At 40.1% G+C, this 27,812-nt stretch overlaps 1 protein-coding gene across 1 annotated transcript; it reads right to left on the bottom strand.

The window, feature by feature from the left end:
- Positions 1-497: 497 nt before the first annotated feature.
- On the bottom strand, positions 498-21,485 carry LOC307120362 (SLAM family member 9-like). The gene is made up of 7 exons (XM_079807374.1): positions 21,387-21,485; positions 20,772-21,074; positions 20,252-20,545; positions 19,989-20,150; positions 16,566-16,655; positions 16,397-16,464; positions 498-1,080 (listed from the first exon to the last, which is right to left on the bottom strand). The coding sequence occupies exons 1-7, from the start codon at positions 21,433-21,435 to the stop codon at positions 1,027-1,029; spliced, it is 1,020 nt and encodes a 339-aa protein (XP_079663500.1). The 5' UTR covers positions 21,436-21,485; the 3' UTR covers positions 498-1,026.
- Between the last annotated feature and the right edge of the window lie 6,327 nt (positions 21,486-27,812).

The raw sequence follows: 27,812 nt of genomic DNA, 5'->3' as shown, positions 1-27,812 counted from the left end.
CCAATTTTGGTGCTTCAGTGGTTCTTCAGCGGTTCTTCAGAGGTTCTTCAGCGGTTCTTCAGAGGTTCTTCACCGGTTCTTTGACTAAGGTGCTATATAGCACCTCTGAAGAACCGCTGAAGAACCACTGAAGCACCAAAATTGGTGCTATATAGCACTAAAAAAGGTTCCCCTATGATTACGAGCCTTTTTTTTAGAGTGTAAAGTAACGCATTACTTTTCAAATTTACAACAAAATATCTGAGTTACTTCTTCAAATAAGTAACGCAAGTTACTTTGTTTTTCCGTTTAATGACAGCTCTCCTGTCCCAATGCTGGGGGGAAAAACAAACATGTGCGTGGAGGCGTTGTGTGTGTATGAGTGTGTCAGTGTGTGAACATGATGGTTATTGTAGTTCTAGTCTAAATGTGAAAATATTCAGTATTCCTCAAAATCAAAATCAGAATATTACGAAAACCTCCAATAATTAAATATGGTAAATAAAAAAAATATTTTTATGCATTTTTATTGCAGTTTGTATCATTTGTATTGCAGTTCTGTAAAATGACACCTACATTTTGTATTTAGAGACCACTGTATGTGTGTATGGGAAGCTTTTCAATTTGGGTAGGCCAAATCCAGACAGAAATGGTACCAGAGTAATTTAGTGTAAATAACTTACTTTGTGTAAAACAAATGCTAAAGTGATGCATATCTCCAGAAAGTAGAGACTCTAAGCTTTCAAATGGTAGCACATATGAGGTCAGAGCTCCTCCACAGACATTTAAAATTGAAAGTATATACATGATGATGTCATTCCGGACCCTGTACCAGGTCCGCAGAGTTTAAGTGGTTAAGACTTTAAGGGTCAAATATAAAATTCCCCAATGGGCCATACGGTTTAAATAATTTGTTGAAAGTCCTTGTATTACAAGGCAAGTTTGTTTGAAGTTTTTAGGAGACCATTTCATGAATTCATCTTAAATTATTATACTTTAAATCCGTCGCAGGCCACACAGTTGGGTCTTGTAAAAACTGAAGTTTGTTCATCTTCTCATTGTGATAGGTGCATACACCACATTATCCTCCTCTTTAACTTTCTGTAAAAACAATAAAAATCAGTATCAGTAGCAGGAAATTACATCAAGCAACATCTTCTATATCAGAGGTTCTAAAACATGTTAAGAATAGTTATCTAATACTTTAATTTATTAAGTTTAACAAAACATTATTTGTTTAAATTGACTTGTTCTAGTTCTGCCATACAAACCTTTAGAGGGATAGTTCACTCAAAAATGAAAATTTTGTCAGTAATTCCTCACCCTCTTTCCTTCCAAACCCAAAAGACTTTCGTTCATCTTCAGAACACAAATGAAGATATTTCTGATGAAATCTGAGAGCTCTCTCCCTCCACGACCACTTTCAAGGCCCAGAAAGGTAGTAAAGACATTGTTAAAATAGTCCATGTTACTCCAGTGGTTTAACTTCAGTTTTCTGAAACAATGCCAGTTCTTTGTTTGTGCAAAAAAACATGATTTACCACTTTATGAGCATTCACGCAACATCAGCTCTCACATCATCACAACAAATGTGTGCTCGCATGAAGATTATTGCACACTGGAGTTTAATATTTTGTAAATACAGTTTTAAATTCTATTGTCTTGCATTAAAAAAGCACTCACGTCGCTTCATAAAATTGCAGTTAAACCACTGGAGTCACATGGATTAATGATGTCTTTACTACCTTTCTGGGGCTTGAAAATGGTAGTTGAGTAGACTGTCAATTCATTTTCAATGGGAGCCAGCGGCGTGCTCCAGGGAGAGTGGCGCGTCTTTGGTGATTTTGCCGTCGAGGAGAGTTAAAATCTCTGTAAAAAAATATGGATGTAGTGTCCGTGACGTCACCCATAGGATTCTGATGAGCAGTTTTGAAGCGCGGGACGAGCTGGCCGTTGCCATCTTGGCAGCGCGTCACTCCCAGATAACAGAAAATGGGCAAAAAGGCAGGACGTGGGCGGAGCTGAAGTGATGCGATGACTAACAGACAGCAGATATATGGCTACCCACCTGTCAGTCAAAGTGGCCACACCCTTAAATATGCAGAACTTTAATGCTTTATATAATGTAAACGAATGAGTTATAAAAAAATGTACCCCCCTCATAGTCGTCATGAAGGGCAAAATTTGCCGTATAGACCAAAACCACAATTTGTACCAGGCTGTAAACATGTTTTAATCTGCTGTAAAGTTGGTCATTTTAACATGGGGCTCAATGAGATTCTGCTCCCTTCTGGAGCCTCTCCCTAACGGCCAGTCGATGAATTGCAGTATATGTCACTTCCGTATTGGCTTCAAGAGAAACTGCGGGAGGTTGCCGCTTGGTGGCAACCGGGCGGCAACCAATAAGATTGTAGAAGTGCTCCACTTGAGAGGATTCCAGAGAACGCAGCCCTGTAAACTTTGGTTCCGACCACATTAGTTCCCAAGCAAAATGGAGGAGAGGTTGATCATTGCTGTGACGGGTTTGAATGCGCACAACATTATTTATTGACATACATTAGACAATATTTTCGCTATAGAATGCTTGTTTTTCAGCGGGAATGCAAATAATTTCCTCAAAACAACACCGATTTGACCAATTGCATTAATTCTACACTTCAAGGTTATTGGAATATTGGACAGTTATTGGAATGTTGGCAGCACACAAATTAATGTTAAAGGAACACACCGACTTTTTGGGACTTTAGCTTATTCACCGTATCCCCAGAGTTAGATAAGTCCATACATATTATTCTTATCTCATTGCGTGCTATAACTCTGTCTGACGCACCCACTGCTAGCCTAGCTTAGCACAAAGACTGGAGGTAAACGGCTCCAGCTAGCCTACTGCTCAATAAGTGACAAAATAACACCAACATTTTCCTATTTAGATGTTGTGATGTGTATAGTTACATCGTGTACTAAGATCTACGGAAAAGGAAAAGTTTTTCTAGACCGATATGGCCAGGAACTATACTCTCATTCTTGCGTAATAATCAAGGAACTTTGCTGCCATACCATGCGGGTGCAGCGGCGCAATGATATTACACAGCACCTGAAAATAGGCAGAGCGTGCTGGGGACAATTTTCAGGCGTTTATCATTTATTGAGCAGTAGGCTAGATGGAGCTTTTTACCTCCAGTCTTTGTGCTAAGCTAGGCTAGCGATGGGAGCATCAGACAGAGTTATGGCACGCACGGAGATGAGAATGGTATGTATGGATTTATATATTATGAATAGTATCACTATGTGATAGAGTTGATTTGCCTCCACTTTAATTATATTTCTTGTTTTATTAGCTTCATCTTTTTCCTTACATTATTTTTCTTTTGTCAAAACTCTTGTTCCATTATTCCTTTTTTTGTTTGGTGTTGTAGATATGAACACAACATCAAATAGGATTTGGGGATTTATAATATCATCATGTCTATTTTTGTCATGTCAGAGTTAAAATGCTGTCATTTTCCAAATTCTTTACAATGGATCTTGCTATAATGTGATAAATGCCATTAAAAACATCTGATTCAATCTAGATGGCTTCTTTGAATGAGAAATTCTTAATTAGGACACTAGATGGCGCTCTAATACAGTATGCACACTTTGGGCCCTATCTTGCACCCAGCGCAATTGACTTTGTACACCGACGCATGTGTCATTCCTATTTTGCACCCGCGCAAAGCGCGCTTTTCCCTCCACAGAAGCACGTCGCAAAACTAGTGAATGAAGATTCAAGATTCAAGATTCAAGAGTTTTATTTGTCACATACACAGTTATATACACAATATACAACTGGCAGTGAAATGTAAACAGGTCCGCTCCATGGACAGTGCAAATAACAGTTACAAGAAATTAAATAGAAATAGAATAAAATTAGAATAAAAAGTATTAACATAAGTAGAATTATAAATAAATCAAGTAAAAGATAAAAATAGGAAATAAGATAAAAATAAAAATATAAAAAATATGTGGATATGATAAGTGAGATAAACTGTAGACTTAAAAATAAGTGGTTAACATAAAATATATAATATGTATATATTACAACTAGCCTGAATCATTTGTAAGCTAGATTTATGCAAGCTAGATTTTGCTTGCGCCCCCTGGGCGGTTCAGCGCAAAAAAGGAGGCGTGTTCCGGCGCAAACAATCCCTGGTGCTATTTTGCTGTTCCATTAAACAATTGCGCCACTGACCAGAAAAAAACTAGTCTAAAGTCAGTGGCGCGTTGTTCATTATGCTATTTTAAGGGCGCATGCTTGACCATAATGTATAGCGTGCACAACGCGCATACTTTGCTCATGTAATCTACACAGATGCAACAGTTATTTTTGCAAATCATAAATTGTTACACTAAAAAAATATTAACACATGAGATGACGGAAATCATTGTGGTGTGCCACGAAGATGTAAAAAAATAGGCATAAATCTAGCTTACAAATGATTCAGGCTAGTTGTAATAATTAAGGATAAGACCTGTTTGCCCAATAGTGGCAAGACATATGTAGCCTATATAAGGACATCTGACAAATTGGTTTGTCCGTCAAGAACCAGGAAAAAAAATCGACTGAAAAAACTGAAAAACTGAAAAAAAAAGACTGTGAAATCACCTTTACCATAATGTACAACATTACAACTTCACTTCTCTGTCTTTCACTGCTCTTACAAGCACATCAGTCTCCTCGGCTGTGAACCGCTCCTGGCGTGCGCCTGGTAAATACGCCATAATAATAGCAATCCATAATGGAACTTGCGCACCTGCTTTTAAAGGGAATGTTGGATGACGCTCGGATTGGTTTATTCACGTTACGCCCAAACCACACCTATGAATAATGAAGCTACTTCAGACCAACCCATTTTAGATTTGCGCCGGGCGCAAGAGCCATTTATCCCGCCGGGAAAATAGCAACAGCGCCGAGGCCCGCCCACAAAGTTACTTCGTTTCGTGCTTTGACACTTGCGTTTCAGATCGTTAAAATAGGGCCCATTATGTATTATTGAAATATGCACTTTACAACATGGGAACACTGTGTGGTATGCTGTTCTCAAAAAAAATATTATTAATAATAATAAATAGGGAAACAACCAGCAAACAGTAACAATTATTATAGTGATTGTTTCTACTGTAAAATGGTACTGTGATATCAGACACCACTGTCTTAAAAAAAGAAATGACAAAATTGATCTTAAACTGGTTTTATAGGAACAATAACTATAGTAAACATTTTGTGTATAAATGCGATTGGTCAATTGCTTTAAGGTTTAGCAATGCATGTGTTTTTCTTTTTCAAAAGGTGAACATTATTAAAAACCACAATATAAGGAATAATAAGCAATAGCAGATGCTTTTTTTTTGACAAAGCAAATACCGCATTTATCATGTGGAATTACTCTATGACTAAGCCTTCAAGTGGTCAAATTATGTATTGTTTAATTTCTGAGGATGTTGGAGTACATTTTATTTTTAATATAGAATGATCAGTCACAGCATTATGATTCAGATGACTGGTGTTTGTCACGATACACTGCTAGTGGTTGAAAAAAAAGTTGGTAACGCTTTAGATTACGGCCCGGAAAGTACTGCGTAAGCAAAGAGAATTTAAAGCATAATTTTCTGTAATTATAGTGTAACTATAAAGTAAGTACGTGTAGGACTTACGTAATATTGGGGGAATAAAGGGGTAACTATCAGGAAAATTAACACATTATTTATACTGCAAGTATTTTTATAAATTAAAGTGGTTCTTGTTCCCCTCTTGTTTCGTGTTTAGTTACAGGGTAAGTACAATAAAATCACTTACACAATCTGATTTCACTCGGAAACCTTTATTACAACACTTATTCGTTTCTCTTGCTTGGCTTTGTCCTAGTCTTGTTCCTCTACTTTTTCATCCTTGCCACAGATGAATCTTAAGAAGGAAGTCTCTAGCTATTCTGTATTATGTAACTACACTGAAAATACAGTGCACGCAGAAATGTCCTCACCATTTACTCGTCTTTCACCTTCATGCCACCCGAGATGTACATACGACTTTATTTCTTCATATGAACACAGAAAAATAATCTCTGCTAATGAAAACTCATTTGGGTTCCTAAAAGTTCAAGCATCAAACAGCATGATTTTGTATGTGTTGTTTATTGTATTTACTCTGTAACTACACAAAACAAGAGGGGAACAAGAACCACTTTAATTTACAGCCCGCAGATTCATACTTACCCTGTAACTACACGAAACAAGAGGGGAACAATAACCACTTTAATGCTGTAAATTCTCTTTACTTACGCAGCACTTTCCAGGCCGTAATCTAAAGCGTTACCAAAAAGGGTGTTACTGGAAAAACATCAGTGTTTTAAAAACAACTATTAAACAATGTTCATACAGTTAACATTCAGTGGTAGGATGTCCCTCGGAAAAAGAGTAGGGGTGTAACCCCGGCATCCTGGCCAAATTTGCCCATTGTCCTCTGTCCATCATGGCCTCCTAATCATCCCCATATACTGATTGGCTTCATCACTCTGTCTCCTGGTGTGTGGTGGGTGTTCTGGCGCACTATGGCTGCCGTCGCATCTTCCAGGTGGTGCGGCACATTGGTGGTGTTTGAGTAGATTCCCCCGCTTCTATATGTAAAGTGCTTTGAGTATCCAGAAAAACGCTATATAAATGTAACGAATAATAGAGTTGGAAATAAACTAGCTAAGCTTATCCAAGTTCATGACTATATAGAGGGGTGCATATGCTTTTGAACATCAATTTTACTATTTCATAGCCATTTGTGAAATATTACAATATAGATATTTGTATATTTGAGATAATCTTTTTTGTCAAACATCAGCAATTCTACGTCATGCGTGGATTTATTTCACAGCTTAACTGTTTTGCAAGGAGAGGAAGTCAAATTGTGGAAGTCCTTTCCACACACGCTATTTACACAAAAATGCAGACACAAACACACATTAACCACAAACATCCAGTAGCAAGACACATCCTCACACACACGCTGTTTGTCCACCGATCGACATGTCTGTCAGATCAAACATCACATTTCTTTCCAGAGCCAAAAATGAGATCAAATGCAATACTGTTAAAAGCACCGTATGACAAAATGAAATGTCTACTGTCATTGTGCAGATTTCATTGCTGAAGTTTTATGTGTAATTTGAATTTTCACCCTCAAAATAATGAGCTGAATTTGACATGAATGAACTGAGGAGAATGCTGCTAGAACATAAAGGGGCCGTTTAAAGCATTAGTTCTTCCAAAAATGAACATTTCGTCATCATTTACTCATCCTTATGTCGTTCCAAACCTGTAATACTTTCGTTCATCTTCAGAACACAAATGCCGATATTTTTTATGAAATCTGAGCGATTTCTGCCCCTTAATTGACAGCTAAGCACATTGACGCTTCAAAACATCATGAAGAGATCGTAAAACGAATCCATTTGAAATTTTTACAAATTTTCTGAAGACAATCGATTAATTTATTTTAGTTTTTGTCAAACATCATCATGAATTTAATATTTTGTAGTAAATACGGTTTTCTGTAGAGCAGAAGTCAAATGGTTCATATGAGCAGGAATCGAAAAAGCCCTTCAACCGCACTTTTCAGACGCACTCAAACTGACATCAAACACAATCGTCCAGACACATTCTCATGCGCAAGCTGTTCATCTAGCTAACAGATCAAACCACATTTGAGTACTGAGGTAATACATGAGACCACAGCAGAGTCTCTACTCCTATTGATGAGTGTTTTGCATCTACATTTTGCACTATTTTCATGAGATTTACACACATGGTCTCTTTAAGAGTTAAACATAAAATTCTCCAATGGGCCATATGGTTTAGAACAGAGGTCTTCAACCCTGCTCCTGGAGGCCCACTGTCCTGCAGAGTTTAGTTACAACCCTGCTTCAACCCTTACGGAATAAAAATATATGGAAATATATTGCAAAATATAATGCAATACATTACATAATACATTGCCAAATATGGGAAACTACTAGTGATACACTGCAATATATGCATGGACCATGTATGGCTATAGAGGTGCTGGTCATATAATTCGAAAATCATCAAAAAGTTGATTTATTTCACTAATTCCATTCAATTATATATTATATTAATTCATTACACACAGACTGATGTATTTTAAATGTTTATTTATTTTAATTTTGATGATTATAACTGACAACTAAGAGAAATCCCAAATTCAGTATCTCAGAAAATTAGTACTCAAGACCAATACAAAGAAAGGGTTTTTAGAAATCTTGGCCAACTGAAAAGTATGAACACGAAAAGTATGAGCATGTACAGCACTCAATACTTAGTTGTGTCAGGAAAATAGGCAGGATTCAGATGCGGGTGCAAACAGAAGGTTTAATGAACAGAAAATAACTTAGGCGTCAGAAAAACAGTTCGTGGGACAGGAAAAGCCGCGACCGCGGCAATCGACACAAACAGGAAAGGCTGCTCTCTAATCCCGACAGCCGCCACCAAATGATGTTAGAGTCCACAGTGAGCGCAGTAGAATGACGAGAGAACTTGCAGCCACGAGCACTGGAGCCTGAACGAAACAGGAAGAAACAAGACAAGAGTACTAGATACGGACACAGGCAGTCAGAATAGTGGTATAAACCATAACAGTCTGACAAAGGACAGGAGACACACGAGGGGCTATAAAGGGAAAATAATAATGAGGAGAACAAGAACCAGGTGTGAGAAGAGCTAACGAGTAGGAACAGGTAGGGGCGGAGACACAAGCACATGGCGAGCTGTCAAAACAAAGCCACGCACCAAAACACAAAACAAACACAAAGACAGGTGATCAGACCCGAGACCTGACAGTACCCCCCCTCCCAGGAGAGCCACCAGGCGCCCCAGGAGGAGGCTCACCTCGTCCCCGATGGAAGTCCTCGATCAATGAGCGGTCCAAAATGTCCCGGGAAGGCACCCAGCTCCTCTCCTCTGGACCATAGCCCTCCCAGTCCACAAGATACTGAAACCCTCTACCACGGCGCCGCTCGTCGAGAATTCTCCTAACCGTATAGGTAGGAGAGCCATCCACAAGACGAGGGGGTGGGGGAATTGGACGATCACCAGCAGGATTGATGGGAGAGGAAAACACAGGTTTAACCCTGGAAACATGAAACACAGGGTGAACCCGACCAAGAGTAGGGGGAAGCTTGAGCCTGACCGCCACTGGATTAACCACCTTGGTGACCCGGTATGGACCAATGAATCTGGGTGCCAGCTTACGAGAGGGCGCCCGGAGAGGCAGATCCCTGGTAGAGAGCCATACTCTTTGACCACACACATAGGTAGGAGGAGAGGACCGGTGGCGATCGGCTGCTGCCTTGGTTCGTCTAGAGGTCTGGGCCAAAACCCCCCTAACCTTTCTCCAGGTGCGACGGCAACGCTGAACGAAAGCCAGGGCAGACGGGACCGCAGCATCGGGTTCCTGTGATGGAAACAGAGGAGGCTTATAACCCACAGAACACTCAAAGGGGGACATACCTGAAGCCGCCATCGGAAGGGAATTACGGGCGTACTCGATCCAAGAGAGCTGTAGGCACCAGGAACTCGGGTTATTGGATGTCAGACAGCGGAGCATTCTTTCCAGATCCTGGTTGGCCCGCTCACATTGCCCATTGGTCTGGGGGTGAAAACCAGAAGACAGACTCGCAGAGGCCCCGATCTGTCTATAAAATTCCTTCCAAAACCGGGAGACAAACTGAGGACCCCTATCAGAAACCACATCAACCGGCAAACCATGGAGACGGAAGACGTGATCCACCATCAGCTGAGCGGTCTCCCGGGCGGAGGGCAATTTAGGGAGGGGAATAAAAAAGGGCTGCTTTGGAGAAACGATCCACCACCGTGAGAATGACCGTGTTCCCCTTCGAGGCAGGAAGCCCAGAAACAAAGTCAAAGGCGATGTGTGACCAAGGACGGGAGGGTATGGGAAGGGGGCGGAGCAGACCATCAGGAGGCCGGTTAATCCGCTTACATTGAGCACAAGTGGGGCAGGCCAACACGAACTGTCTGACATCTGTGGCCAGAGAGGGCCACCAGAAACGCTGACGGATGGCAGACAACGTTCCCCGAATCCCTGGATGGCAGACCAACCTGGACGAATGACCCCACTGAAGGACCTCAGAGCGCAGCGCAGCCGACACAAACAACCTACCCGCAGGACACTCCCCGGGCACTTGCACCCCTCGGCCGGCCTCCTCCACTCGCCGTTCAATACCCCAGGAGAGCGCACCGACCACCACCCCTTCAGGGAGAATGGCAGCGGTCGCAAGCTCTCCCTCCGGAGCATCGAACAGACGCGAGAGAGCATCGGGCTTAACATTTTTGGACCCTGGCCGGTACGAGAGGGTGAAGTTAAACCGGCCAAAGAAGAGTGCCCAATGGGCTTGCCGCGAGTTAAGCCTCTTGGCCGAACGGATATATTCTAAATTCTTGTGATCCGTCCAGACCAAGAAGGGCTGCGCTGACCCCTCCAACCAGTGACGCCACTCACCCAGAGCCAATCTCACTGCCAACAGCTCTCTGTTGCCAATGTCGTAGTTACGTTCTGCAGGGCTGAGGCAACGAGAGAAGAAAGCACAAGGATGCACCTTCCCATCACGAAGGGAACGCTGAGATAGAACTGCGCCAACCCCGACATCAGATGCATCGACCTCAACAATGAACTGGGACTCGGGATCTGGAACCAACAGAACAGGTGCAGAGATAAATCGGGACTTAAGGTTATCAAAGGCTACCTGAGCATCCTGGTTCCAGCTGAAGGCCACCTTGGTGGAGGTTAACGCAGTGAGGGGTGCAGCGATCTGACCAAAATTCCTGATGTAACGGCGGTAAAAGTTGGCAAAACCCAGGAAGCGCTGCAGAGCCTTACGAGAGTCGGGGACTGGCCACTTAGCGACAGCTTCTATCTTGGCTGGATCAGGCTTGATCCCCCTGGATGAAATAATGTGGCCAAGGAACGTAACAGACTCGGCGTGGAATTCGCACTTCTCCGCCTTGACAAACAATTGGTTCTCTAACAGACGCTGGAGGACCCGTCTAACATGTTGGGTGTGTGCTTGGAGAGAGGGAGAAAAGATAAGAATATCATCCAAATACACAAAGACAAATTGATTAATCATGTCTCCCAAAACGCTATTGACGAGACCTTGGAAGACGGCTGGAGCATTGGTAAGACCAAACGGAAGAACCAGATACTCATAGTGCCCCGATGGAGTGTTGAATGCCGTCTTCCACTCATCCCCCTTCCGAATGCGCACTAGATGGTAGGCGTTGCGGAGGTCTAATTTGGTGAAGACCCGAGCTCCCTGTAATAATTCAAAAGCAGAAGACATTAAAGGTAGGGGATACCTGTTCTTAACAGTAATGTCATTCAAACCTCTGTAATTAATACAAGGACGTAGGGAGCCGTCTTTCTTCTGCACGAAGAAAAACCCTGCACCAGCAGGAGAGGAGGAATGGCGGATGAGCCCAGACTGAAGTGATTCACGAATATACTTGTCCATAGCCTCTCTTTCAGGACCAGAAAGGGAATAAAGACGACCCTTAGGCGGAGAAGTGCCCGGGAGGAGCTCAATAGCACAGTCGTAAGGACGATGCGGAGGAAGTGAGGTGGCCCGAGACCTACTGAAAACCGCTCGAAGATCAAAGTACTCCGCAGGAACACCGGTAAGGTCAGGAGGATCCACCTGCGAAACACAAGACACAGAGACAGGAGAAAACGCAGCACCTAAACAAGACACATGACAAGACTGACTCCAGGCTAAAATGGAATTATTGACCCAGTCAACCTGCGGGTTGTGTTTTAGCAACCATGGGTGTCCTAATATTAGCACCGCATTTGGAGAGTCCAAAATAAACAGTTCAATCTCCTCACAATGGTTACCAGAAAGTGAAAGGCTTACACGGGGTGTGACGTGTGGGGTGGTAGTAAGGGGACTTCCTGCCAGTGACCTACAATGGGTTCAGCCAAGAGGATGGTGGGAATATTCCATTTGAGAGCAGAGGCAGAATCCAGGAAATTTCCTTCAGCGCCTGAATCTATAAGCGCTTGACCCGAGTGGACGTCTCCCCGGAAGGCGAGATGAAAAAGCATCTGAGTGCGTGTGGCTGGAGAGTTAGAACAGGAAAAAGCGCCCACCAGGACTCCCCGATTCACTGGTGGGCTTTGGCTTTTAACGGGCACTGAAGAACAAAATGGCCCGGCTTGCCACAATACAAGCAAATTCCTTGGGTTTAACGCTCCTGTTTCTGCTGTGGTGTTAATCGAAGCCGACCCAGCTGCATCGGCTCAGTTTCAGCTGACAGTGAAGTTGTGGCATCATGCGAAGAGGACTCCAGGTGGCGCCACGGAGCAGAAGACAGACGGCGCTGACGGCGACGATTGAGACGCCCCTCAACACGGAGCGCGAGATTAATTATGTCATCCAATCCCCGAGGGAGATCCAAAGCAGCCAGCTCGTCGGCAATGGCATGATCCAGTCCATCAAGAAAACGAGCACGTAACGCACCCTCATTCCAAGCACAAGCAGCCGCCAAAGTTTGGAACTGTATCGCATAATCAGTCACTGAACTCCTCTTCTGAGTCAGACTAGACAACTGAGACGCCGCCTCATCTCCCTGTGCTGAACGGTCGAATAACTTCGTCATCTCTTCACGAAAATCCTCAAAAGAAGCACAGCAGAGAGCACGAGAATTCCACACGGCCACTCCCCATTCGCGGGCGATACCGGAGAGAAGGGTGATGACATACGCCACTTTTGCCTCCTCTGTGACGTAGCGTCGAGGCTGTAACGCGAACACCAGAGCGCACTGAGAGAGAAAGGCTTGACAAGACCTCGGATCGCCATCATAGATCGGTGGATTATTGGCGTGTGGTTCGGGTTCAGGAAGAATAACTGCGCGAGGAGCGGGCGCCCGGTTAGCCGCCTCTTGCTGAAGCTCATCGACCCGTGAAAGGAGTTCCGCGACTCGGGCATTCAGTGCGTCCACCTCCTGAGCAGTAGTGTTGATCTGGCTGGAGTGCTGGCCCAGCAAAACCCCTTGCTGAACGAGAGCAGAACGGAGTGGGTCGGATCCCGCTGAATCCATCGTCTGGTCAGACTGTTCTGTCAGGAAAATAGGCAGGATTCAGATGCGGGTGCAAACAGAAGGTTTAATGAACAGAAAATAACTTAGGCGTCAGAAAAACAGTTCGTGGGACAGGAAAAGCTGCGACCGCGGCAATCGACACAACCAGGAAAGGCTGCTCTCTAATCCAGACAGCCGCCACCAAATGATGTTAGAGTCCACAGTGAGCGCAGTAGAATGACGAGAGAACTTGCAGCCACGAGCACTGGAGCCTGAACGAAACAGGAAGAAACAAGACAAGAGTACTAGATACGGACACAGGCAGTCAGAATAGTGGTATAAACCATAACAGTCTGACAAAGGACAGGAGACACACGAGGGGCTATAAAGGGAAAATAATAATGAGGAGAACAAGAACCAGGTGTGAGAAGAGCTAACGAGCAGGAACAGGTAGGGGCGGAAACACAAGCACATGGCGAGCTGTCAAAACAAAGCCACGCACCAAAACACAAAACAAACACAAAGACAGGTGATCAGACCCGAGACCTGAGAAGTTGGGGCTCCTTTTGCCTGAATTACTGCAGCAATGCGGCGTGGCATGGAGTCGATCAGTCTGTGGCACTGCTCAGGTGTTACGAGAGCCCAGGTTGCTCTGATAGTGGCCTTCAGCTCTTCTGCATTGTTGGGTCTGGCATTTCGCATCTTCCTCTTCACAATACCCCATAGATTTTCTATGGGGTTAAGGTCAGGCGAGTTTGCTGGCCAATTAAGTACAGGGATACCATGGTCCTTAAACCAGATACTGGTTGCTTTGGCACTGTGTGCATGTGTCAAGTCCTGTTGGAAAAGGAAATCTGCATCTCCATAAAGTTGGTCAGCAGCAGGAAGCATGAAGTGCTCTAAAACTTCCTGGTATACGGCTGTGTTGACCTTGGAGCTCAGAAAACACAGTGGACTGTCACCAGCAGATGACATGGCACCCCAAACCATCACTGCCTGTGGAAACTTTACACTGAACCTCAAGCAACGTGGATTGTGTGCCACTCCTCTCTTCCTCCAGACTCTGGGACCCTGATTTCCTGATTTTTTAAATTTACTTTCATCAGAGAACATAACTTTGGACCACTCAGCAGCAGTCCAGTCCTTTTTGTCTTTAACCCAGGCGAGACGCTTCTGACGCTGTCTGTTGTTCAAGAGTGGCTTGGCACAAGGAATGCGACAGCTGAAACCCATGTCTTGCATACGTCTGTGCGTAGTGGTTCTTGAAGCACTCACTCCAGCTGCAGTCCACTCTTTGTGAACCTCCCCCACATTTTTGAATGGGTTTTGTTTCACAATCCTCTCCAGGGTGCGGTTATCCCTATTGCTTGTACACCTTTTTCTACCGCATCTTTTCCTTCCCTTCGCCTCTCTATTAGTGTGCTTGGACACAAAGCTCTGTGAACAGCCAGCCTCTTTTGCAATGACCTTGTCCTTTTGTGTCTTGCCCTCCTTGTGCAAGGTGTCAATGGTCACGTAATATCATTGCGCCTGCTGCACCCATGGGACGGCAGCAAAGTTCCTTGATTATTACGCAGGAATAAGAGTATAGTTCCTAGCCATATCGGCCTTAAAAAAAATCACAACTTTTCATTTTCCGTCGGTCTTAGTACACGATGTAACTATAGAAGAGTCAAGTTATAAATAGGAAAAATATTGAAAGTCTTCTGTCATTTTTGAGCAAGATGCTAACGGTCTAATCAGATTCAATTATGTATGCTAAGCTATGCTAAAAGTGCTACCGCCAGACGTGGAGATCGGCTGAATGGATTAAAAAAACGGTAAAACTCAACTGTTAAACTCCAGGGGAGTTGGAAAATGAGCCTATTTTAAAAAATAGTGGAGTGTTCCTTTAAGTATCACACTTTAAACCCCTCAGGATGATTGCCTCTCACCAAAAACTCAACCCTGGTCTCAGACTCAGGTTTTCGCAGGTCACGCAGTTGAGTCTTGTACTCAACGCTTAAGTTTGTTCAGCTTCTCATTGTGATTGGTGCATAATCCACATGATCCTCCTCTTTAACTTTCTGTAAAAAAAACACATTACAAAAAAAACATCTATATGAGTGGTTCTCAACCGGTTTTGCTAACATGTTAATGCTGAGTTCACACCATGATTGTAGGCCCGATTTTCACTTGCCGAAAAATGCCTGAAATCAGAGGCAAACCAGTGCTCATTCATGCGAGTGACAATCACCATGCAGTGTGAATTATCAAACACACGATCTGAGAGAATCACACGTGAGATAAATATCCAGCCGCAACTGCAGCACATTATTTATTTACCTCCAACTTTCTTTGCAGATCACACAATCCTTGCTCCCCGTGTCTTCCCAACACTTTCCTCTTAGGGATGCACGATATATCGGCAACATATCGTTATCGGCCGATAAATGATCACTTTTGATGTTATCGTTATCTATCCGATAAGAAAATTTGACCGATATATTCACTTCAAAAAGGAAAATACAGTTATGTGCAACATGTGCAGTGCAAGTCTAACATATAAGCTACATAAAATTATAATGAGAACACGTTGAGAACACGAAAAGAACGTTGTATTTCAGCATGTTTGTTGAGGGAAGAGAGCATCCACAGAGTTCATGACAAGCACTGTCAAATTCGCTTGTGCATTAGCAGTCTTGTGTGCCATTGTAAGCTGTAATATTTAATTTATTCTGTGTATATAATCTAATATAGGATGTGTTTGGTTGAGTTAATTAACGATGCAGTGAAGCGTTTCATTGTAACGGTCATAACTAATGAGAACGTTTTTGTAATAAAACATTGTGAATTCTCTGGGTTTAGTTGTGTTTCAGCACGCTGTTGTGGAAAGAGCATGACCAAGACAATATTAGGAAGTTGGTCAAAATGTTCTTGTTGGTTTGCTGGCCTATGGGGGATTTCATGCGCAGGGTAAGCTGTCCGTGAATCACTCGTATTTGATGGAAAACTAAATAGACTTGAAAAAAAAGTCATAACTGAAACTATTTTCATAGTATTTCGTTTTCTCCATTGGGAATTTATTCTTAATGAAAACTGTTAAAGACAGACCTAATGTAAGCAGACCTACTGTAAATTTACTTATATTTTATTTATATTAGGCTCCTAATATTTATTATACTTATTTTTAATTCTTAATACTAAAAAACACTTGCTCAAATCTACATCTTTGACTGTGCTGGGATGATACAAACACACACAACATAAATCATAAATTAATAATACATTGTCTTACCGATTTATGTTTGTTTCCTTTGTAGAACACTGGATCAGCATAAGTGATCTCGTCTGCACAAGTCTCAACTGTTTAAAAAACATCAATAATAGATGCATTAAAACAGCAAAAACTCAGTCGTAAAGGGTTAGTTCACCCAAAAATGAAAATAATGTAATTTATTACTCACCCTCATGCCGTTCCACACCCGTAAGACGTTCGTTCATCTTCGGAACACAAATTGAGATATTTGTGTTGAAATCCGAAGGCTCAGTGAGGCCTGCATAGAGAGCAAAGCAATTTACACTCTCAAGATCCATGAATGTACTAAAAACATATTTAAATCAGTCCATGTGAGTGCAGTGGTTCAATATTAATATTATAAAGCGACGAGAATATTTTTTGTGCGGCAAAAAACCCCGAAATAATGACTTGTATAGTGATAACGATTTCAAAACACTGCTTCATGAAGCTTTGGAGCGTATCGAATCAGTGAGTAGGGATGGGCGTATCGATATGAAATATCGATTTATAGATACTGATGTGAGCATCGAAATGTATCGATACTAAGGTGTTTTTTTACCAGTAATTTTGTTTATTTAAAAAGATTATTTAATGCATACAATATGAATAACCTATGTGTAGTATATGACTATTTTCCTGCTCATCTGAACCATGATCTGAACGCACGCAAATGCTGTAAGACAGAACCAGTCAATCACAGAGAGAGCGTTCGCTCACTGCTGTACAAACAGAGCTGCGTTTCCCCAAACTATCATAAGAAACCATTGATGCTTTTGGAAACGCAGCCCGGAACAATACTCATCAGAAGACTTATTTCACAATAAACAAATAGAAATTGTAGCCTACATAGTGCAATTACACTCTTTAAATGTAATGTTAAAAGTTGTATCGATCATGTTCTATTCTGTAACTAATGTTAATATAAATCATGTCAGAATAAAAAGGTTGCATGTTATGCATAACCTGTCACTTGCAGTCCCTTATGAAAATTAACCATGGTTTATTTTTTTACTACAGTGACTGTAGTTCAACTAGCATTTGTAAATTCCCATGGTTACCACTACAAGTAAACATATTTCAACCATGTGTAAACAAAAATATGATCTATTAAGTTGCAATTAAGGCATATTGAATTTTAAAATACCTTTCAAATATGATGTTGAGTGGGTATCTTTACCCATTTTACTCCTAGTAATTTTAATAATTTAATACATTAATAATTAAAAACTTCAGTTTAGAAGTATCGTATAGGTAATGATATCGGTTATACTGGTCTTGAAAGTATCGGTATCGTATCGAAAACAAAATAAGTGGTATCGCCCAGTCGATTCAGTGGTTCGGAGTGCCAAAGTCACGTGATTTCAGCAGTTTGACTCGCGATCCAAATCATGATTCGACTCACTGATTCGGTACGCTCCGAAGATTCATGAAGCAGTCGTTATTTCGTTTTTTTGGGTGCACAAAAAAATTATCGTCGCTTCATTTTTGGGTGAACTAACCCTTTAAGTAGATCTGTTTCTTTACAACCTACTATGTATGTGTTGTTATTATGGCCGTCAAAGATCAAGCATTAATGCATTTCATCGAATGTTTAACACTGTAGAAATTACATTAATACATTTAATTTGACAGTATGTGTATATCATTAGATTTAGAGAGACATTTTATATATATTTTATAAAGCAAATCCAATTGGGATGTTTAACAAAAGTAAAGTCTTTGTGCGGTGAAATTTAAAGGGTTAGTTCACCAAAAAATGAAAATGATCCCATTATTTACTCACCTCTCAAGTCATCCTAGGTGTATATGAAATTCTTAGTTATTTTAAAAATGTCCTGGCTCTTCCAAGCTTTATAATGGAAGTGAATTGTTGTCTCGTCTTTTAAGTCCATAAAAGTGCATCTATCCATCATATAACTGCTCCACACGGCTCCGAGGGGTTAATAAAGTCCTTCTGAAGCGAATCGATGCGTTTGTGTGAGAAAAATATCCATATTTAAAATAACTAGCTTCCGGCAGACAGCGAAAAAACTTTTTTTCTCCAAAAAAAAAAAAAGGCATTTGGGGGGTAAAATATGTGTTATTTTGGCAGGGCTGCCTGCTAAAATTCGCATTCCTGGGTCTTTATATCACATAATTGGGGTCGCTTCAACCCGCGGACTTGGCAACATAGTGCAGTTGAGTTCTGTTGACATTTGACAACTAACGTTATGCGTCGCTCCGTTGCTCTGATTGGTTGTAGGTCTATCCAATTGACCTATCGGTAAGCCCCTCCCCTCGAACGCAGATGAGCCAATAGCAGTTGAGTATCAGTTGCGCTGGGACCGGAACTCGGACATCTTTAGCTGTCAGCGCCATAGAGAAACATTGGAAAATCCAAAGCTCTCATCGATTTGATGGTGTTTATGCTACAAAATGCTAAAATGTCGTGCCTGAGGTACTGTAGCACTGACTCCAGGGATCCTGAGAGGATTTTCTGTTTGTCATACTCTCGTTAAGTTACGATTAAAGTCCCTGCTAACATATAAACCGTAATAACTAACTGTTCTCACGTCATGTATACACTGTAGGTCAAAAACACGAAGGTCTACATGTCAGTGCCTCTCCATATTAAACTGATTATATGTAAATCAATTTAATTTTAGATATGTTTAAGGTCTACATTATCTGTCCTACTAAGGAGGACTCCTATTTTGATGGGTATTATAGTCTACGGGTAGTGAAAGGGAGAGCTCGCACGCAGTTTATCGGAGATTGTTATCAGAGTTTTGTTTTGCTACAAAGTTTACCAGTTATTAACTGCACCCTCGAAAAGGCATACGGTCTGTGTATGTTTGTTTACTGTTAGTTGTATGAGTGTTTTTGTGTAATTTTCTGTGTTTGCTGTGTAACAGAGAGAGAATTGTGAATGAGACGTTAATACGCACTTCTTATGCTTTGTTTGTTCAGCTCTTACGATTATTTTTTGGAGTGAAAAAGGACATAATAAACTTGATAAACCATCAGTTAAGTTTGGCCATCATTCAGAAGGGATATACGCTACATTCTGTGTCCAAAAACATCTTGGGATAAGGTTTTCACTCTGACAGCTGTCATTGTAAGATATAGCAAATCCGTTTGTTTGTCCGAGTTAGCAACAGTAACTAAGGGGGGCGGGGCTTACCGATAGGTCATTTGAGGTCTTTCCTGGTTCGGTTGAAACACGCCCCATAATCACAGCCCAACGGAGCAGTATCAGACTCATATTCTGACAAGAATTGAGTATGACGACGTCAGGCTACCTAGGATGACTTGAGGGTGAGTAAATAATGGGATCATTTTCATTTTTGGGTGAACTAACCATTTAATCATCACTGAAACTTGAGACTTTCATTTGAGCATTAGCTGAAACTTGACATATTATAAAATTAAAAGGAACTAGATGGTGTTATCAACAATTATGAGAATAATTATGATTGAATGATAATATAATGATATATAACGCTATTTTCAAAATATTACTTCTTTATTATTATTATTATTATTATTATTATTATTATTATTATTATTATTATTATATACTTGTTTAAAAGCAGGACGCAACACTTGCCTTCTCTGTCAATTTTTCTTTGTTTCCTGAAGATGCAGAAGATCCCAATGACTGCAAATACAATCAACAGAGATCCAGCAGCAACAGAGATCAACACTATCTGAGAGGCTGGAGGATGAGAAGGAGACTGTGAAAGAGTCTGTGGGACCGGTGCTGTAACAGCTAAAGAGAGACAGTCATTATTGTGAGTGAATTTATCAGATCTACAATAAAAGAGATCAGCTCAGTAAATAAACACACATATATCAGACGTGCTGCCGTACCCGCACATGTGTGACAGAGTTGAGTGATGTTGGGATGTCTGGTCTGGTTGCTGATGGGATTGTTGAGCACACAGCTGTAGGTGTTTTTATCCTGATATTCCACCTCCAGAGGTAGAGAGAGACTGATGCTGAGATCAGACACACTGATGCTGGACAATAAACTGTTTCCTTTGTACCAGGAGAGAGTCACATGACCCACATTCACCACAGAACACACCAGTGAACAATTTGATGATGATGATGACGAAGAACATTGTGAAGAGCTACTGATGATGACAGGAACAGGCAGACGAGCTGTAAAAAAGATAAATAGTTCAAAAAGTGTTTATTGAAGTGTCAGTCTGTCAGTGAGTGTCTCACATAATCTTCATTCATCTCCATTCTCCATATTATTTATAAAATAAATATCAGAAGAAAAAACATGGTTAATTCTTTCTTAATTGAAATGATTTAGTCATTTTAATAATTAAGATGGATCTACTTTAAAGCTAAAAACAGGTGAAACAAACATTAAACTCACAATAGACAGCAACACTGAAACTCTTTCTCACACTGTTGATCAGTAGTTGATAATCTCCAGCATGTTCAGTTGTGATGTTTGTGATGGTCAGAGATCCAGTTTGATGATCCTGTTTCAGTCTGTCTCTGAATCTCCCGTCAGGATCATTATTTGCTGAGAAGATTTTAGCACCTTTACTAATTTCAGCTATAGTAACATTTTCTCTAAAGTTCCACCGAATGTTTTCTTGATGTATTTTAGTAATATTAGTTTGTAGAGTGACAGAATCTCCCTCCATCACTGACACTGAATCACCAAACACACCTGATGAACACACAGATTTTACACAGATAGTATTGAAGAACAGCAGCAGAGACAAAGAACACGTTTAAACATGCAGGGTATATATTTAACACAATTGCATTTCTTAATTTCGATTATGTTAGTGGTTATAATTATTGCACAAGTATTTCAAATGATTTAAATGATTTTTTAGAGATTGCTTGGGAAAAATCATTGAAAGGAATATTTTTAAAACAAGAGAGATTTGAACACAGTAGAGGAAAAGAATCTAATTTGAACCACAGCAGGAGTTTATTGCTCTAAATAAATGACACAAATAAGTTTATAACTTACTGATCAGATGCCAGCAGCTCAAACAGAACAAAACAATCACGTGAAACATTTCCAGCTATTCAGTGAAACGTCTGTTCTAATATCATCGACGAAAGCACTGGTCTAGACGAACACTACAGAAGTAATGTGGCATGTGACTCCTCCCCCGACAGAGTCTGACCCTCCTAATGCACATGTGCAATTGTGCATGCTCTAGTTACATATGTAATGTTCTTCAGCCTTTTGGTAAGATTTTAACTGTTCATAATTGTGGAAAACACCCTTTATTTTTATAATTTAACATTGATAGTTTTTAAAAGCTAGTTGCCTGACAGTGTTGATGAATACGGTCTACATTTTGGATAAACTACATTTCATGGACAAAGGGAGCCTAACTCCACTGATTTCAAATGGTATATATTTATTCAATTCTCAATTTAGAATATAGAAATAAATACAAATTTACAACCATTTGGTCTTACAGAATCAGCTTAATGCAGTTCACCTTCCGTTCCGAGTCAAACTGAAACCTGATGCGGCCTTTTTTTCTTTTTTTTAAAGAAATGTGGTTTGATCTGTTGTTTGGTCAAACATCGTGAGCATTTAATGCATGTGTGTTTAGTTTGTAAGTGAAGGGTCTTCCTGTCCTGACATGAATTACTGTGGTTAACACAGGGAGGAAAACAATAGATACACAATGATTAAACACTGCCATTCAAAAGTTTAGTTTGTAAAAATTACTATTTTTTTATTTTTATTTTTATTTTTTAGAAAACAATACTTTTATATTAAAGGATTAGCTCACTTCAAAATGAAAATTTCCTGATAATTTACTTTTCATGTCTGTCTTTCTTCAATCGAAAAGAAATTAAAGGGATAGTTCACCCAAAAATTTAAATTAGCCCATCATTTACTCACCCTCAAGTCAGTCATCCTAGGTGTATATGACATTCTTCTTTCAGACGAATAAAATCGGAGTTATATTACAAAAGTCCAGGCTAATCCAAGCATTAGAATTTGATTCATAGTTGCTCTGTTTTTGAAGTCCATAAAAAGTGCATCTGCCCATCAAATAACGTGCTCCACGTGGCTCTGGGGTGTTAATAAAGGCCTTTTGAAGCAAATCGACGTGTTTGTGTGAGATAAATATTCATATTTAAAACTTCAAATAAACAAAAAATAACAAAAAATAAACTTTCGGCCGACAGCCTTCCGTGGAAAAGTGTTGAATGTTGAAAGTGAAACTCAAGATGCGTATGTGACGTCATGACGAGCGAACCTGGTCGAGTTAGTCTTTCGATCGGCAGGGGAACTTTCAACAATTTTTCCATAAATTGAACAGGGAAGGCGGTCGGCCGAAAGTTTACTTGATAAAGTTTTAAATATGGATATTTTTCTTACACAAACGCATCGATTCACTTCAGAAGGCCTTTATTAACACCCCAGAGCCGCGTGGAGCACGTTATTTGATGGGCAGATGCACTTTTTATGGACTTCAAAAACAGAGCAACTATGAATAGAATTCTAATGCTTGGATTAGCCTGGACTTTTGTAATATAACTCAGATTTTATTCGTCTGAAAGAAGAATGTCATATACACCTAGGATGACTTGAGGGTGAGGAAATTATGGGCTAATTTTCATTTTTGGGTGAACGATCCCTTTAAGTTTGAGGAAAACATTCCAGGATTTTTCTCCATATAATAGATTTCAATTGCAACCAAAATGTTGAAGGTCCAAATCAATGCACTTTCAAAGGAAGGGCTTCAGAGACTCTGCACGATCCCAGATGAGGAATAGGGTCTTATTGTAACGGAACTGCTCTGAGAGACAAAGGTTGAGGATCCAAACGCAGCTTTATTAAGAGGGTAATCCACAATCATAGTCAAAAGTACAGGCAAGGCAGGCAGTCCGAACAAACGAACACAACAAGGCAGGGAACACAGCAAACAGTAATCCAGAAACAGGCAAGAAATCCAAAAGACATGAAACCGGGACGAACACTCAGAATTGCAGTGTTACTCTAGACAAGACTTTGCAATGAATGATTAAGATAACCTTATATAGGGTGAGGTAAACAGGGTAATAAGACAGGTGTAAACAGTGAGTGCTAATGAGTCCGGGCCATGGATTATGGGTAATGTAGTCTATGATAGAATGACAGTCCGGGTTGGAGTGCCCTCTGGTGGTTATCACGGGCACTCACACTAGTGAATTGTGACACCTATCTAGATGTTTTATTCTGATGGGTAAGTTTAAGAGTTAGGGGATAGAATATACAGTTTGTACAGTATAAAAAACATTATGTCTATGGAAAGTCCATATAAAACATGAACCATACATATGTGTGGAAGCTCACAGATTCTGAAGTGCAGAGGGAATAGCCTATTATATGTTTTCTGTTTCAAGTATGCTAGGCTACTGAGTTATTGCCACTGTTTAATGATGCTTTAATATATTTTCTTTAATTCTTAAAGCCAGTATGGTCTGGCACAAGGAGATAACACACCACCACAACCTCAAATAAAGAAAATAAATATATTTATTAAACAGAAGGGACTTAGAGGACAGACTACCACAAAACCTGCACATTTTTAGACCAGGGCTACGGCGTGGTGATCTCTCTGCACTCTGATCACTTCAATGGTGACACAATAAAGTACACTACAGTGTGACAATTCAAGCTCATTTTAAAATAGCTCAACATCCCTGCAAAAGGCACCTCTCAGTTTCCCCTTGATCACCTCAACTTCCGTTTCAGCCACCCCCACAATCTCCCTCAAAAGAAACACATGACTAGACTCGAAAGCACAACACACATTACAATGCTTTTTAAGGCGGACAGCGCATGAGAACCATTAGTCTGTTTTTTTTTTTTTCACGCTCCATCAGATTTTATTTGCTCTCAAACTCTATTGCCATTTTTATGTCACTGTCAGTGACTCTTTCATGACGGAAGTTTTCATGTCACATGAATTTTCCGACTTTTAAGTTTAATGTTGTAACAAGAAAGAAAAATGTATAAAATAGTAGTCAGTTCTCCAGTGGACACTGATGTTTCCTGTTGAGTGCTTCCACAGTGCCCAATCTGCTGGTGCTGGTTTAACTGCTGTTTGTCAAAAATCCAAGAGATGTCGCCATTGATCAGTTAAATCAATATCATAAAAGTGATGACCAAAGCACGGTATAAATATCAGTCAAAAATATCAGTAAAACCGATTTTAAGATCTCCTACCTCCTATCCGATCTTCTATGAATTGTCTGTCTTTATTACTACAGAATCAAGGGGGTATTCCAGAAAGTATGCAACACTGATCACCATAATGGTGACTTCAAAGCAAACAATTATTTTCAATAAAAAAATCAACATATAAACCTAATTCTCAAAAATAATTTCTGTAGATGTAGCTATAAAGTCAAACTGGTCAAACTAAGTGAAGCTGGTTATGCTGTTTTTGTTGTTTAATCCTCCTCTGCTGAGAACTTGAGTGATCTGTTAGTTTAATGTTTTGTTGGGATTTAAAGGGGACATTTCATGAAAATCTGACTTTTTCTGTGTTTAAGTGCTATAATCGGGTCCACGGTGCATCTACCAACCCAGAAAACATTAACTTTGTTGTTGTTCTCTGCAAGCACGTGAAAAATGGAGCCTCAGATTTCTCTCCCCTTCTGACGTAGGAAAGGGATCTTATTATAATATTACCACCCCTTAATCTGCACGTTTCCCCCCTTGGCACCGCTATTTTGTTTTCGCAAGCGACAACAGTCAAAAAAGTTAGGCTTGATTTAATGAGTGTAATGTGACAAAAGGTGATGATTTCCACAGGGTAGGATGACTTTCTATATAGGCACTGTAAGATCATGATGCATATGCACAAAGAATATTCTTATTTCACAGTAATATCTCTGTATGATTTAAGACTTGCATTGGTGAGTTCAGCCTTTTGTAAAGCAGAGGTCAAATGGTTTCATGTAAGCAGGAACGGAAAAAGCCTTTCGACGACATGCTATTCACAGACACTCACACATAAATAGCTCAAGCACAACAGATCAAGACAACATTTGTGTACAGAGGTAATAAATGAGACCCCAGCAGAGTCTCCACTCCTTTTGATGAGCGTTTTGCATCTACATTGTGCACTTTTTTCACAAGATTTAAACACATGACAAACAAAACTCTCCAATGGGACATACGGTTTGGATAATTTGTTGAAAGTCCTTGTATTACAAGGCAAGTTTGTTTGGAGACCATTTCATGAATACATCTTAAATAATACTTTAAATCCGTCGCAGGTCACACAGTTGAAGTTTGTTCATCTTCTCATTGTGATAGGTGCATACACCACATGATCCTCCTCTTTTACTTTCTGTAACACAACACAAGATATAGTGATAATAATAAATGTTAGATTCATCCTGATTGAGCACTTGTGTGATATATAGTTTTTTCTAATAACATTTATAATCACTTATAAAGCATCTTGAGGAAATTACATCTAACAAACATCTTCTATATCAGTTGTTCTCAACTGCACTGTTAGACATTTATAAGAGATTTTACAGTAACTTACTGGCAACACTGTTGCCAGTAAGTTACTGTATTTGAGATTTACAGTACAATAACCGCATTTCAGTTTACAGTAACTACATGTTACTGTAATTTTGTAATACAGTACCGTTACTGTAAACCTAGGTTAACAGTGCATTAATCCTAATCCTATTCAATCATTAATACCTCTTCCTCTTCAATCATTAATACTTACCGAATTACATTAATTCTTACATTAATCTATCCTACAGAAGTAATCCAAACAGACACAGTTATTATGAAATATAAAATTCTTTATTTAAAACATTTTAAGTGCTTTAACTTAAACATGTAAATGTGTGGAAAAAGTTCACTTTAAAACATCCTCGAATCAAATCTTTTCAGAAAATCATGTATAAAAGTAATCAGAGTGCATTCAATATCACTTATTTTACATTTAATTTACATTTATGCATTTGGCAGACGACTTGCATTGCATTCAAGATACACATTTTACATTTTGTCAGTTCTTGCTTTCCCTGGGAATTGAACCCATGACCTTGCTAGTGCCACACACTGTTTGAGCTACAATTTTAAAAACTCTGCAGAAAATAGTTGGTAGAATACTTTAAATAGTTGGTTGAAGAATACTGTAACTTTGGTGCAAAATACACATATACATGAATAAAATATAAACAAAGAGCAAATTAATTCTGAAACAAGTTATTACAACACAACACAAACACAAGTTTCATGTCTGTACCGATCTGTGCCATCTTCCACATTGGATGATTTCAAACAGGAACCAGGATTCTGCTCCATTATGGCAATAAGTCCCTCTAGATAAGAATGATATGAAGTTAGTCATACAATTTGAGTATACACAAACATTTTACACTGTTGGAATTTAATAAAGAATAATAATCCCATTACAATTCATCATAATGGTAAAATACTATTTTATAGACAGTTAACACTTTGAGGTACACCTAGCTAAACGTATGCTGTCTAGTCTAATCCAGTCCTACAATGCCTTCATGAAGATGTGAAATGAAATGTTCAGTTTTTGTTTTATCTGGTGATTCAATGTTATGAATATTTTGAAGAATGTACTTTGTAGTGATGCTGAACCTGATTGCATATTAGAGAGGTGTCTCTGTTATTTAGCTTAACAAAATTGATCTTGAGTAAAAAACTAAAGAAAACTGTCAGTACATAATAGTAGCAGCAGCACAAACTACATGCTCCAAAAAAGTAATATTACTGAATCACCTCAACATGATTTCACAAACTATTTAATCAAAAACAACAATGTAACCTTTTATTGCAGGATGGATTACATGTATACTGCATTAGCTTTAGTAAGGTATCCTCAAACTTAATGCTACATTCACACGGGGCGCCGGCGTTAACGCTTCTCATTTACTTTGAATGGGTGACGTCATGCGTTGCTGAACTGAATTGTCGGTTCCATCGCGCGCGTCGCTTTACTCACGTTGCAAGCGGCAGAAGTTGAAAGGTGTGTTGGACATCAGCTGCGGCCGGATGCAACCAATCGGCGAGAGTAGCCGCGTGCAGGCGGGGAGGAGCTGCAAACGGAGACGTGAAGTCGAACACTTTCTGCTTCCCGCAGTGACGCTCTCGCTGTGTTTGCACACTTTATCAGCTGAAGTGAAATAAATGCAATATTTGTCAATATACAGATGTTTCAGAGACATTTTTTGTCATGTAATACTTTATGCACTACTTAATACAGCTTGTGTTTGTACAAGAATAAAGTTAACATACAAGCCTAAACTATCAATGAAGTGGGGGTCTACGTTTTTCATCTGTTTTATTTTGATAAACATGACAATATAATGTCGCAACTACATGAAAAGAGGTTTAACTGTTATAAAAAACAGATTTGTGCGCATTAGA

Source organism: Gobio gobio, assembly GCF_949357685.1.
Source record: "Gobio gobio genome assembly, chromosome: 24".
Taxonomy (NCBI): domain Eukaryota; kingdom Metazoa; phylum Chordata; class Actinopteri; order Cypriniformes; family Gobionidae; genus Gobio; species Gobio gobio.
This window is presented reverse-complemented; position numbering and strand designations above follow the sequence as displayed.